At 52.1% G+C, this 14,726-nt stretch overlaps 2 protein-coding genes across 2 annotated transcripts in view; one reads left to right on the plus strand and one right to left on the minus strand.

Annotated features, from left to right (window-relative positions):
* The window catches only part of LOC135888153 (zinc finger protein 721-like), a 202,873-nt gene that overhangs the window by 147,209 nt on the left and 40,938 nt on the right, over positions 1-14,726 (minus strand). The window lies entirely within an intron of this gene.
* The window catches only part of LOC135888071 (zinc finger protein 850-like), a 29,397-nt gene continuing 15,957 nt past the window's right edge, over positions 1,287-14,726 (plus strand). Inside the window, exons 1-3 of the mRNA XM_065415885.1 lie at positions 1,287-1,413; positions 6,926-7,040; positions 7,311-7,934. Of these exons, the coding sequence (XP_065271957.1) occupies positions 1,287-1,413; positions 6,926-7,040; positions 7,311-7,934 (866 nt within the window). The remainder of the gene's footprint in view (positions 1,414-6,925; positions 7,041-7,310; positions 7,935-14,726) is intronic.

Genomic DNA, 14,726 nt, shown 5'->3' on the forward strand with positions numbered 1-14,726 from the left:
GCTCTGCCACTGCTTTATTCTTTCCCAGCTGCCACCAGGGGGCCCTGGCTGTGGGGATGGGAGGGCCCCGCTTTCTGTCTCTCTCCCTTTAATACTATTGAGCTTCCTGGGTCAGACCCATGCGCCGGGTTGCTGCCTCCTCCATTGTGATCTGGCAGCCTGCACCCAGCAGCTGCTGCTGAGCGGGGAGAGACCTTCAGCCAGGTCCCCCCCCTGTGCCCAGCCCGGGTGGGACTTTCTCCGGTGCCTGGAACCAGCCCCTGAGCCGGAGCCTGCAGGTGATGGAGAGACCTGGGGGAAAGGGCTGGGGCCGGGCAGGAAAGTGACTCTGCCCTGGGGGCTGGACCTAGGGGTGCTGCTGCCGCACCCCCTGGCTTGAAGGGGTTCCCATCATATCCAGGGTTTACAGCCCCCCACTGTACAGATTGTTCATGCACCCCTGGGACCCGCTGCCCTTGGGGACCATGTCCCCCTTTGCTTCTGCGCTTTTCTAGCATTGGGCTCAGAGACTCTATTACTGGGGGGAGGTTAGTCCCGGTGGGAGGGGCCGGGTTGGCCCTGGGATAAAGTGACCCCGAGTTTTCGCAGCCTGGCAGAGCCGGGGTAGCCAATTCTACATAGATATTTTTGGTCAAGGTCCAGATTTCTTGGTCGAGGCGTCATTAAAGTCCAGAGTCCCATTTTTTCACACCACAATCACCAGAGGCTGATTAAGGTCTCCTGGGGATGCCGGGCCAGAGCATTGTGGGGGGGGGGGCAGTGCCAGAACCGTGGCCTGCCCCACCCTTCCACCTGTGGCCCTGCCCACAGCCCCACACTGTTCTGCCCCTTCCCCGTGGTCGTCCCCCCCCCCCCCCCCGCTCGATCTTTACCCCCTCCCCCCCGCTGTGGCGCTGAGACCAGAGAAGCTCTTCCTGCCTTGGGGCCGCAGCAGGGGAAGGTTTTTCCAGGGCCCCCAAATTGGCTGGGGAGGGGGTCGGGATTCCCGTCCCTGGACCCTGCTGAGGGGCTCCATCTCCTGTACCAGCCACTGGCTAGTGGGTGTGTGATAACCGGGAAGGCCCCTGCTCTCCTCCATCCGCTGGGGGGGACAAGGAGCTCCCACCTTCTCCCCACCCTGAAGCTTCCCGGCAGCTCTGAGCAGGGTGAGGGTGGGATTCTGCTACTCAGTGCCCCCCCCCCCCCCCGCCCCCCAGAGCTTCCATTTTATCGGCCTTCCTCCCCCATGAATAGCGGGATTGTGGCTGGGGCAGCAGGTGCTGAGTGGGGGACTCTTGTTGTTTCAGATGCCGGTGACCTTCGAGGAGGTGGCTGTGTATTTCACTCAGGGGGAGGGGGCTCTGCTGGACCCCGCTCAGAGAGCCCTCTACAGGGACGTCATGCAGGAGAACTATGAGACGGTGACCTCGCTGGGTAAGGGATTCCCGTCCCCTCGGTTATTAGAAGCTGCGCCGGGGGGGGTCTGTGATGTGGCCAGTTCACCTTCTTCTCAGGTTCTTCCCTGGTCCATTAAATTTCAGGGGACTGGGTCCCATAATCCCAGATTCAGAGAGAGAAATTTTCATCCGCACGCCCCCACCCGCCATCTGCTTTTCCCCAGGGGTTCAGTGACCATGTTCCTGTCCGTTCAGATCCCATGTCCCCCCAGCGCATCACAGGGTCGTGTTAAAATCAGTGTTCTTTGTGACAAAGGCTCTACCCATGGATGGGACACCTTGATCTCGCCTGATATCACTCCTCTCTGACTTGACTTTCTCACTGTCGCCACAGCAGGTGGAGTTCAGAGACTCGACCGACTCTCTTAGAATCCCTAAACTCTTTGGTGCCAAAATTCGGCAGCGGGAGCTGGCTCTGCAGAAGCTTCCAGCCATGTGTCTCTTGCTACTCGGGCTCCAGGCCAAGGTGAAACTTGGCAACAGGGGCTGACTCTAAGCAGGAATCCTTAATTTCCTAGCTGCATAGCTTATAAGGTCAGACGGGACCTCTGTGATCAACTTGTCTGATACCCCGCTACACACAAGCCATAGCAGGGGCGGCAGATACTGCCTAATAGTGGGAGGAGCACAAGGCCACGCCTTCTTCGTGACCCCACCCCTGCCTTCTTCTTCCCCCTGAAGCCACGCCCCCCGGCCAAGTCGGAAACTGGCCCCGCCCCACCCCTGATCTGCTTCCCTGCCTCCCCCAGACTCCCCGCCCATTGGAGGGTCTGTGGCTCCGCACAGCTGCCCGCATGGCTCTTACCCCGACCCGGCTCCAGCTTCTGGCTGGGGGGTGGGGCCTCGGGGGCCGAAGAGCCACAGCCAGGCCATGGTAGGAGCCGCCTGGGCAGCTGTGAAGAGCCGCGGACCCTCCAATGGGGGGGAGTCTCGGGAGGCAGGGAAGCGGGTCGGGGTGGGGCGGGGCCAGCTTTCGACTTGCCCGGTGGGCGTGGCTTCGGGGGGAAGAAGAAGGCAGGGGTGGGGTCATGAAGGGGCGGGGCCTGGCCCTTGGAAGGGGCGGGGCCTGGCCCTTGGAAGGGGCGGGGCCTGGCCCTTGGAAGAGGAGGGGCAGGGGCCTGGCCCTTGGAGAAAAGTGAACGGACCATGGCCCCTTCCCCCGCATCCCCCGTTCTGACGCCCCTGGGCCATAGGACTTTCCTGAGTCACTTACTGTTTGAATTAGAACAGAGCTTTCAGAACAACAACCTGGCTTGATTTAAAAATGTCCCGTTATGGAGAACCCGCACCACTCTTGGTAAGTTGTTGCAGTGGTTAATTCCCTTCACCGTTAAACTATTGCGCCCGTTTTTCAAATCCTTTGATTGTTCTTATGGCTCTTCTCTGAACTCGCTCCATGTTATCCGTCTTCTTGGACACCAGAACTGGACGCAATATTCTAGCCGAGGTCGCATTGTGGTAAATTCAGAGGTCAAATAACAACCTCTCTGCTCCTACTCGAGATTCCCCTCTTTATGCCTCCAAGCATCTCATTAGTCCTTTTAGTCACTGCATCGCGCTGGGAGCTCATGTTTAGCTGATTATCCACCATGACACCCAAATCTACGTCAGAATTACTGCCTCCTAGGATTGAGTCCCCCAGCCTGTAAGTATGGCCAATGTTCCCTGTTCCTAGATGTATACATTTACATTTAGCCGTGTTGAAGTTTGCTTGGCGCCCAGTTCACCAAGTGATCCCAATCGCTCTGCGTCAGTGACCTGCTCTCTCCATTATTTACGACTCCCCCAGTTTTTGTGTCATCGGCAAACTTTATTAGTGATGATTTGATGTTTTCTTCCAGGTCGTTAATAAGGCCAAGAACTGACAGGAAACACACTCACTTGACGGCGATTCCCTGTTTAAAATTTGGAGACCCATCAGTTAGCCAGCTTTAAAACCATTCATGTGTGCCATGTTAATTTTATATCATTCTAGTTTTTTAATCAAAATGTCATGTGGTCAGGGCCGGCTCTAGGTTTTTTGCTGCCCCAAGCAAAAAAAATTTTGGCTGCCCCCCACCCCAGCCCTGGGCTCTCACCCCACCCCCACCAGTGCCCTCCCCCACCCGCACCCCCTGCTGCCCCAGCCCCTGGGCTCCCCCACACCAGTGCTGACTCCGCCCGTTCCCCCCTCGCCTCCAGCCGGTCCGGCGCTGGCAGGGTCGGGGTAAGCAGCGGGGCTCCCAGGCCGCACCTCAGCCCCGGATCTCTCCAGCCAGGGCTCCCGCCTCCAGGACTGGCCGGGACCCAGGAGGGCAGAGCCAGGGGACCGCCCCGGCAGGGGGCTGAGGAGCTGGGGCAGGGTTGCCCCAGAGGGAGCGGAGCCCCGGAGAGCGGGACACGGGCCCCACACGGCAGCGCCCCGCCCTCTATGGCCCCGCTGCTGCTTCTGGCTGCCCTGCTGCAGTCCCTGGGTGGCTCAGCTGTGCCGCTGGGGGGCAGCCCCCAGCCCGAGTGTCCCCCGCTCGGAGCCTGCCCGGCCCAGCCACAAGGTGCGGGCGCTGCTCCCCCACGGCTGCTGCCAGGGCCGGCTCTAGGCTTTTGCCGTCCGAAGGAAAAAAAAAAAAAAAAGATGGCCGGAATGCCACCACTGAAAATGTGCCGCCCCAAGCACGTGCCTGGTTTGCTGGTGCCTAGAGCCAGCCCTGCATGTGGTAGCAAGTCTTGCGCCTTCCAGAAGTCTAAGTATAATTACATCAACACTAGTACCTTTTCAACTAGGGTTGCCAGCCTTCCAGGATTGTCCTGGAGGCTCCAGGAATTAAAGATTAATCTTTAATTAAAGATTATATCATGTGATGAAACCTCCAGGAATACATCCAACCAAAATTGGCAACCCTGTTTTCAACCAAACATGTAATCTCGTCAAAGAAAGATATCAAGTTTGTTGGACGGGATCTATTTTCCATAAATACATGTTGATTGGCATTAATTATGTTACCCTCCTTTGATTCTTTATTAATCAAGTATTGTATCAGCCACTCCATTATGTTGCCCAGGATTGATGTCAAACTGACAGGCCTATGATTACCTGAGTCATCCCATTTACCTTTTTAAATGTTGGCACAACATTAGCTTTCTTCCAGTCTTCTGGAAATTCCTTGGTTTTCCAAGCCTTATTGAAAATCAACATTAATGATCCAGTGAGCTCCTCAGCCAGTTCTTTTAAACTCTTGGATGCAAGTTATCTGGTCCTGCAGATTTAAAAATGTGTAACTTTAGTAGCTGCTGTTTAACATCCTCCTGAGATACTCATGAAATGGAAAGAGTATCATTATATAATAGACTACATTATCTGTGTCTCCCCCCCCCCCCCAAGTATGGAACAGAAATATTTGTTGAACACTTCTGCCTCATCTGCATTATTATAGAAAATTCTACCATTTCCTCTTGCAGTACCATTGTTAGGATTCTTTTTGTTCCTAATGGACTTAAAAAACTTCTTATTGTCCTTCACTCCGCTAGCCATAGAGTTTGTCTTTTGTCTCTTTGCTTTCCTTATCAATTTTCTACAATGTCTAGTGTCTGATTTATATTAGTTACTATTAACTTCTCCTTTCTACCATTTTTTATATATCTATATATTTAAATTTTTATAGCTGCATTCACTTCCTCTCTAAGCCAGTTCATTTTTTTAACCAATACCTCCTTCTTCCTGGATTGTGGGGTCATAGCTTTTTGAGCATCAAGTTCTTAAACAATTCCCAATTGTCATTCAAATTTTTCAGCTTAAATTCTTCCTCCCAGCTGATCTGGATCATAATTGTCTTCAGATTTGCAAAACTGGACCAAGTATATAAATGTGATCAAGTCGTGATCCATGGTACGTAAGTTACCATTGATTTTTAGTTCTGTGGTTAGGTCCTGTTTGAGCGAGGTAATTGCCATCTATAATGTTTAGAGATTTCAAGGACATTTTAGCACTGGTGGCATGAGACCTCCAGCGTATATCACTCAAACTGAAGTCCCCCATGATCACACAGCTTTTTTTCCCTACCCTTTATAGATAGGTTCTTAAGGAGCCGGTCATCCTGTTTCTTAGTGAAATTTGAGGGTCTGTAGCAGATACCAACTAATGCCCCATCTTGTGCTTTATCTGTTAGGACATTGATCCATAACCATTGAAGATCATTTTCTTCCAAGTCATCAGTGATGCCACTGGCTCCCCACTTTTGCCCACTCTGTCCTTCCAAAATAGGTTATAACCATTTATTTTAACCTTCCAGTCATGGGAATCATCCCACCAGGGATCCGTAATATCAGCGAGATCAGATTTATGCTTGGAAATGAGTCATTCCAATTCCTCTTGTTTCTTTCCCAGGTTCCTAACATTGGCGTATGGGCAATTCAAGAATTTCTTCTCTTCGTGTCCTTTGCATCCTTGATTAATTTTGTTCCCACCATTTTGATTTTGTGCTGAGTGCTCTGAATGTTCCTCTTTTTACCCTGCCCTTCTGTTATTAGTTTAACGCCCTCCTAATTACCATAGCCAACCAGTCCCTGAGAAGATTGGTCCCTCTTCTACTGAGGCCTTCCAAACAATACAGCCCCCTCTTCACATAAAAGGTGGACCAATGTCCCCAAACCCCCAAACTCTCCGCCTTATGCCCTTTATCTAGCCACTGATTCACTTCCAGAATCTATTGCCTTCTGTCTTCCTTTTCCCATGGGCCAGGAAGGATCTCAGAGAAGATCACTTGGACATTCCTCTTCTTCTGCACTCTGAGTTCCCTGACGTCATCTACTATCTGCAGGATATCCCACGATGCAGTGTATACCACAGTTGTTTTGTTCAGGCTAGACAATAGGAACTGCTCATTCCTGGCTATGGGCGGTGTTCCTTCAAGGGAGCTCACAATGCAATTAGGCAGCTTCAGTATTTTGGATACCAATAAAGGATTTATTACTAGAATTGGTCTGATAACTACAAAACTGGGTGTGTGCAGGCATGGGTTCATTAACATCTGGAGCAGAAATCCCCCATCATGCAGTGCTTCCCTGCTTTTCTGGTCCCAGAGTTCCATGCGGTTCTTGCCTTGGAATCTCTGGTCTCCAGTCTGTATGCTAATGGAGATGCCTCCCTGTCCCATCTTCGATGCAAATGAGGCTAGGGGAATTGCCTTAATCCTGTCACCCTTGTCCGGAGGGGTTTAGGGGTGTCTTCCACGGCCTTTTCATTGCTTTTAGTAAATCTTTCTTCTGTCTGGTTTTGGTTCAAGCAGAGGCTGGGGGGTGGGTGTCCTTCGTGAGTCAGACAGGCTGGATACTGTGCCCTGGTTCCCCAAGAACACAGAGCTGACAGGTGACAGATGAGGCAGAATAATCCAGTTGTAATGGCTCACGGAGCACCGGGGACCCACTTCAGAGAAGTTAAAACGACAGATGGGTTAGAAATTTTACCTGTCTCAATGTCCCCAGCAGTTATCCTGCTGTGTTCCCTCTCTTTGCAGTTCCCCTTTCGCCTGGCACAGGGAACGACTCGCGTCCGGATTCTCTCTCTGTCCCAGCAGCTGGCAAGATGGTGAGTGAGAACGGGGAGGAGAATCCACAGCAGGAAGGCCTTGGGCAAGTGGAACCGTGCAGAGTGTTATCGGCGACATCAGAAAGGAACTTTCCCCAGCGTCACGGGTGGGGAAAGGACTCTGGAAGTCAATGCGGGTCAGAGAGGCAGCTGGGAAACCAGCCAAGGGAGAATGTTGTTCAATCCATTCACCGTGCGGGAGGATGCAGCGATCTCAAGGAAACTGCATCCCGACCGAGAATCCACGCCGGAGAGAGAGACAACACGTGCGTGGAGTGCGGGAAAAGCTTTCATTGGCGCTCGTACCTTATTAGACATCAGAGAACCCACACAGGGGAGAAATCCTATAAATGCCTCGACTGCGGGAAAAGCTTCAGTCAGAGCTCGCTTCTCATTAGACATCAGCGAACCCACACGGGAGAAAGACCCTATAAGTGCCTCGAATGTGGGAAAAGTTTTAGTGACAACTCGCACCTCATCGCCCATCACAGAATCCACACGGGCGAAAGGCCCTACAAATGCCTGGAGTGCGGGAAAAGTTTCATCCAGAGCTCCGTTCTTGTTGCCCATCAGAGAATCCACACGGGGGAAAGACCCTATCAATGCCCCGACTGTGGGGAAAGCTTCAGTCGGACCTCAGAGCTCATTGTGCATCACAGAATCCACACGGGCGAGGAACCCTACAAATGCCTGGAGTGCGGGAAGACTTTCAATCGGAACTCCAACTTCGTGGTACATCAGAGACTGCACACGGGGGAGAGGCCCTGTAAATGCCGGCACTGTGGGAAAAGCTTCAGGCAGAGCTCCAACCTGATTGCGCATCAGAGAATCCACACGGGAGAGAAGCCCTACAACTGCCTAGAATGTGGGAAAAGCTTCATTCAGAGCTCACAGCTCATTACCCATCAGAGACTGCACAGGGGGGAGAAACCCTACAAATGCTCGGACTGTGGGAAAGGTTTCAACCTGAGCTCCAGCCTCATTAGACATCAGGGAATCCACACGGGAGAGAAACCCTATTACTGCCTTCACTGCGGGAAAAGCTTCAGCCAGAGCTCCCAGCTCATCGTGCACCAGAGAATCCACACGGCAGAAGCATCAGCCTGGGTCAGTTTGCGCCAGGCATCAGCAAATGCACCCAGGGAAGAGACCTCTTAAAGGTCGTTACCGTGGGAAAAGCTCCAAGCAGAGCGAACGCCATGTTGGACATCAGACGCTCCACCCAGGACTGAAATTTGGGGATCATGGGAGAAGGGTTAGAGAGGTGCTGCCCCATATCATTACCCCTCTGAGAGGCACTGATTTCCGTAACATCCCACTGTAGGACGCCTAAAAAAGCCTAAAGCCCTAGGAATCTCCCCTCAAAGCCAGCCCCATTGGCCTGTGACAGTTCCGCTCGTCTAGGAATTAGGCATAGGTAGCACATTTCTCCTGTCCCGGACCGAACCTCCAGCGCATTTACTCGTCTAGACCGACTGTGAGCGTCTCATTCGCAATAGTCCCCACTGTGAGCAGAGTGATTGTCAGAGTCGCTGAGTTCTTCCTTTGGGGACCAGCGCTGGGTTTACAATGGCACCAACCTGCTTGCTCTTCTCCACCCCTTCCCTCCGTGTGAGTGGTGGGCGGGGCCCCAGGGCAGAGAGGCCAAGTGGGGGCGGGGCCTTGGGTTGGAGAGCAGGTGGGCCTCGGGGGCGGGGGGAAGAAGAGGCCAAGCAGGGGCAGGGCCTCAAGGCAGAGAGACCAAGTGGGGGCAGGGCCTTGGGGCAGAGTGCCGGCAGGGCTCGGGGGGGAAAAGGCCAGGTGGGGGTGGGGCCTTAGGGGAAGAGGCCAGGTGGGGCAGGGCTTTGGGGAGGGAAGAGGCCAGGTGGGGGCGGGGCCTCGGGTGGAGCGGGAGACAGGGCCACAGTCTGGGTGCCGGGGCCCCAAACAGTTGAATCCGACCCTGTTGGCAACAGATTGTCTCATTCCTGGTTCTTCTCACTGTGCTGTAGGTTGTGCCGAAGAAGCTGCCAGCTCTGTTTGCTTATAGAATGAAAGAGGCGATTCTCAAAGAGCTGGAACAGGGGAGAGAAAAACATGGCGGTGAAGCCTCCATGTTACTTGGGGGTAAGGGGGTGAGTTACAGCGATTCCCCTCCTTCGCCCGTCACCCTGGTGGTCTCCCCTCATGACAGCAGCATCTGTCCAAGCCATGGAGAGTTTATCTCCCCCGTTCTACCCTTACGCCTGTCACATGACTCAGTGATCTCAGCTCCCCGGGCTTGGGAATTGCCCTTTGAGACCCTATGTCATTGGAGCTGAAATTGTCACGATACTAGTGTATCCCAAATCCAATGTGATCCTTCTGAGCTTAAACCCCACTTCATTGATAGAGCAGCTTCCGGGCGTTTTCCTGCCAAGCTCAGCTTGTTGGCAGGTGGGAAGGTTGGGTTTTTATAAGGTTTTGAATAATGCAAATTAATGCACATTGGAAAACATAATCCCAACGATATGTATAAAACGATGGGGTCTAAATTTGCTGTTCCCACTCAAGAAAGAGATCTTGGAGTCATTGTGGATAGTTTTTGGTGCAGCGACAGTCAAAAAAGCAAACAGAATGTTGGGAATCGTTAAGAAAGGGTTAGATAATAAAACAGAAAATATCATATTGCCTCTATAGAAATCCATGGTATGCCCATATCTTGAATACTGTGTGCAGATGTGGTCGCCCCATCTCTGAAAAGATATATTGGAATTGGAAAAGGTTCAGAAAAGGGCAACAAAAATGAGTAGGGGTATTGAACGGCTTCCATATGAGGAGAGATTAGTAAGACTGGGACTTTTCAGCTTCGAAAAAAGACAACTAAGGGGGGATACGATTGAGGTCTATGAAATCATGACTGGGGTGGGGAAAGTAAATAAGGAAGTGCTATTTACTCCTTGGCATAACACAAGAACTAGAGGTCACCAAATGAAATTAATTGGCAGCAGGTTTAAAACAAACAAAAGGAAGTATTTCTTCACACAATGCATAGTCATCCTGTGGAACTCCTTGCCAGAGGATGTTGTGAAGGCCAAGACTATAACAAAGTTCAAGAAAGAACTAGATAAGTTCATAAGGTCCATCAATGGCTATTAGCCAGGATGGGCAGGGATTGTGTCCCTAGCCTCTGTTTGCCAGAAGCTGGGAATGGACAACAGGGGATGGATCACTTGATGATTCCCTGTTCTGTTCATATCCGCTGGAGCACCTGGCATTGGCCACTGTCAGAAGACAGGACACTGGGCTAGATGGACCTTTGGTCTGATCCAGTGTGGCCGCTCTTATGATCTTATTTTGTTTTTCATTATGAGGCTGCAAACCTTTTGTAAATAATAGGGCTAAATGAGAAGGGGGCTCTGGGGGAAGCGGGTTTAGGCAGTTCAGCGGAGAACACAGGCACATCCGTTTTCCTCTATGTCAGATCGAACATGCTCTGCGATGTCAATGTGTGTGAACCTGAAATAGATTTACAGCCCACCCTCAAAGTGTCAGGTTTTGTTTAGGTACTTGAAGGCCATTTGGTCATTTGCGTCGCGCTTCGTTTAGCCTGACGGGACTTAATGTCAACGCACTGGGGACTGCACGAGACGCGATCGATTTCCCAAATACCCTTTATTTTATTCTGTTTCCACACCCTTTTGTCGTGAGTTTTTAGTGTGGTTCGAGCAATGGTCGTTATAAGTAACCATGGGCACGAACGCTGGGGAGGGGGGACGGGGGCGGAGTGAGAGTCGCAGCCCGAGAGGCAGAGACTGAACCGGGGAAGGATGTTACTGCCTGACCCCGGCAGTGCTGAGAAATACCGTCAAGACGGGGAGAGCGTGGGAGCTGGAATATACAGAGCTGGGGAGCCCGAGAACCAAGGCTGTTCTACAAGCAATGTCCTATGAGTGTAGGATGAGGACATCTCTGATTTCTATGTATGATGCCCCAAGGGAAGTTATGCAGGGGTGCGGGGGCGGGGGGGTATCCCCAGATTCCTGAGAGGAACAGGCTGAGAAGCCAACAGGCCTGAAGCCAGGCTGACCCCTATTACCGAAGCAGAGGGCAACGGAGCTGGTCACAGGTCACCCTCTCCCCATCTGCCGCAGCACCTGCGTGGGGGCAACGGAGACTCTCGTCCACGCTGGCCCCACACACACCAGGCATGTCCTGGGGTAAATAAAAGCCTCAGCTGGGATTGGAGATGCTGCTACTTCTGGACATTCGCCTTGTTCTCTAGCTCGGATTGAGCTGTGTCTCTTGAAGCGTGTGTGGCTGTGACGGGATCCCGGCGTCTCTCACGCATTCTCTCCCGTTTTCTACCAGCTGCAAAATATTGCTCTGTTTTGGTGTGTGCGAGAGCCAGGGGCAGCAATTTGCCGGGCTGGGGCTGAAACGCACCGTGCCAAGCTGGGCGTTGGGCGGGATGTCTTTTATTTCTTGCTTTGGAACAATAAAGTAGAATTCAGTTTCTCAGACTCCTAGAGTCCTTTGGTTGAACAATGAGTGAAAAAATGGCCTGGAATGGAGGTGGAGGCTGGCGGGGGGGCCTTTCGGAGCTGTTGTTTCCCCAAATAGAAATTGGGATACAAAGAAAGGTACAATAAAAGCTTTGTTATCCGGCATGTTGCAGGAATGGGGGGTGCTGGTAAGTCAAAAATTCTGGTTAACTAAGAGGAAGGGAGTTTAGGTGCAGGAGGGGGCTCAGGGCTGGGGGTTGGGAGAGGATGGGGGTGGGGCTTTGGGAGGGAGTTTGGGTGCGGGAGGGGGCTGGGGGTTGGGGCGCGGGAGAGGATGGTGGGTGGGGCTCTGGGAGGGAGTTTGGGTGCGGGAGGGGGCTCGACTGGAGATTGGGGCGTGGGAGAGGATGGGGGTGGGGCTGTGGAAGGGAGTTTGGGTACGGGAGGGGCAGGGGGTTGGGGTGCCGGATCCGGGCGGCGCTCACCTCGGGCAGCTCCCCACAAGCGCCAACATGTCCCTGCTGCTCCTAGGCAGAGGCGCGGCTACGTGACTCTGCGCACAGCCTCCACCCACAGGCGCCGCCCCCACAGTTCCCATTCGCCATGGTTCCTAGCCAATGGGAGTTGCGGAGCCAGCGGGTGGGGTGGGGGCAGCGCACGGAGCCCCCATGGCCGTTCCTCCGCCTAGCAGCAGCAGGGAAATGTCGCCGCTTCCAGGGAGCCACACGGAGGCAGGTAGGGAGCTTGCTGGCCCTGCACCAACTGGACTATAAACTGGACTTTCAATGAAGATCAGAAATGCCAGTTTCCAGTTGGTAAAGTGCCGGATAACGCCGCTTTTACTATATTTTTGTAAACTGGAAAAAGTGTTCTACAGAGTTAACCCTCAGGGCTATTGTATGGAAAACCCAGCATGAAGGTATTTTTTTCTTTTTTAATCTCGTTCCAATGTAGCTTCGGCTGCAGAGTTTCTGTGCGACACAAACGGAATGCACACACAGCACCGACCATAGTGTAAAGCGGAGCAAACCGTATTTGAAATATTCACAAATAAGGTCACAGATTCTGTGATTTTAGGTGACCGTGACTTCAGCCCCAGGCGGCGGGACTTGGCCTCCAGCTGTCAGCCCCGCGCTGGGGGGAGCAGCCTTCTGTGATTTATTTATTGCCTGTGACCTTCCCGTGATTTTTACTAAAAGTGCCCGTGACAAAATCTTGGCCTTACTCATGAATACATTTTAAAGAAAATCTACCATTGTTCCTTATACAGACTTCCCCCCACCCTCCACCCCGTTGCACATATTGCACAGGTTTTCAACACAACATTTGCAAGTCTCTACTTTGGCACAAACATGTCAGCGCGTTGCCCTCTGATCTTATTTCAGACACGTTTTCTCAGGCCTTTTCCTCCCTGCTGAAACCAAAGTGCCTTGTCCTCCACTGTGTTTTTACTTTAGAATAGCGCCTACACCTTAGTTACCCTGCGGTTAACAAACAAACAAACAAACAAAAATCACCGTTCTCAGGGAGGGAAAGACCCGGAGCTGGATTCACAAGGGGACTGGGGCGTCATGATGCCTAGGATCACGACGCCTAGCTTTTAGGCACGTAGAAAGTCTCGGGAACACCACTGCGCCGGAGTTAGGTGCACAGGGGAGAGAGAGGCACTGCAGAATGCGATCCACAGAAGCCAGCACGCCTGGCGGGGACCTGCCTCAGCCAGCCCATGGAAGATGCCAACCAGAGGGGTGTGTGCTAAGATCCACCCAGCACAGAGCTCAGTGCCTAAGTCCCCGCAGCAGGTAGGCACCTAGCTCTACCTGGCGAGCTACAAACGGGAATCTTCTTCTGGAACCAGGCAAGGTAACTGCTTCTTGTGAGAACGAGCTAGGCAGGCACCGAACTATGCACAAGTGGAACAGGAGGAAGTGATGGTGCCCACCTTGTAACTTTTAGCCCAAGGAATAAACTCATGTTATACAAAAATTGAACAACATAAGAACAGCCACACTGGCTCAGACCAAAGGTCCATCTAGCCCTGTGTCCTGTCTTCTAACAGTGGCCAATGCCAGGTGCCCCAGAGGGAATGAACAGAAGAGGTGATCATCAAGTGATCCACCCCTTGTCGCCCATTCCCAGCTTCTGGCAAACAGAGGCTAGGGACACCCTCCCTGCCCATCCTGGCTAATAGCCATTGATGGATCTATCCTCCATGAACTTGTCTAGTTCTTTCTTGAACCCTGTTATAGTCTTGGCCATTGATGGACCTACCCTCCATGAAACTAAACTAAACATGGCAAACTAAATTACACTATTGCAATACAACATTACACTAGAAACACTGTGATTTGTGATGGCTGAAGTTGCGAGCAACTATTCAGAGTTTCATTGCTTAGTTGCTATTAAAAATATACATATTAAATAGCACGGCGACATCTGTCTGCACCGTGTTAACGAAGGTGAATGATGAAGCGCTGAGAGTAACACAAATAATATTTTAAAATAAATAATGAAACTCCATTTGCAGTGGCTTACACGAAAGGGAGTCCAATAGGGTGGCCAACCCTCCAGGATTGTCCTGGAGTCGCCAGGAATTAAAGAGAAATCTTTAGTTAAAGATTACGTCATGTGATGACACCTCCAGGAATCCGTTCACCCAAACTTGGCAACCCTACAGTGCAATTCAAGCCATCAGAGAATGCTAAATAAGACAAATGTGTGACCTGGTTTGAGGTTTTATGCAGACACAGCTGATGAGTCTTTCAAACACCAAAAATATGTACGACAATTATAATTTTTTTTGAGGAGGTTGATGAGAGATAGTTCATTGAATCAAGTCTCTTTTAGCAGCTTCGTTCATCATATCTGATAGATAAGAGCTGGCAATGGGCTGCACTGGTGCTGTTTTGAAAACATCCCTGGGAAGCGGGCGCTGAGCTGTCCCAGTCTGGGGGAGGGGAAGAAAAAGCCCCTCTGCCCCCTATTTTTGAAACCACTGCAGCTGGCTCCTCTTCCATACAGGGTTGGATTTAGGGGCAGACGACCAGCTAGGGTCCCGGGCTTGCGGTGGGCCGGGCATGCAGATTACAGATCCTAGCGTGCAAATATATCGTCTTATATGACAAGGAGGAGTCACGCGTGCAAACTGTGCATCGAAGTCGTGAAATGGGCTACAAAGGCCATAAAAATAAGGTATTCAAAAGTTTAACCAGTGGTGGGGGCGGGCACTGAAGACCCTCCTCGCCTGGGTTTTCCCCCCTCTGCCAC

This window comes from Emys orbicularis, chromosome 13 (genome assembly GCF_028017835.1).
Source record: "Emys orbicularis isolate rEmyOrb1 chromosome 13, rEmyOrb1.hap1, whole genome shotgun sequence".
In the NCBI taxonomy this organism is placed as follows: Eukaryota; Metazoa; Chordata; order Testudines; family Emydidae; genus Emys; species Emys orbicularis.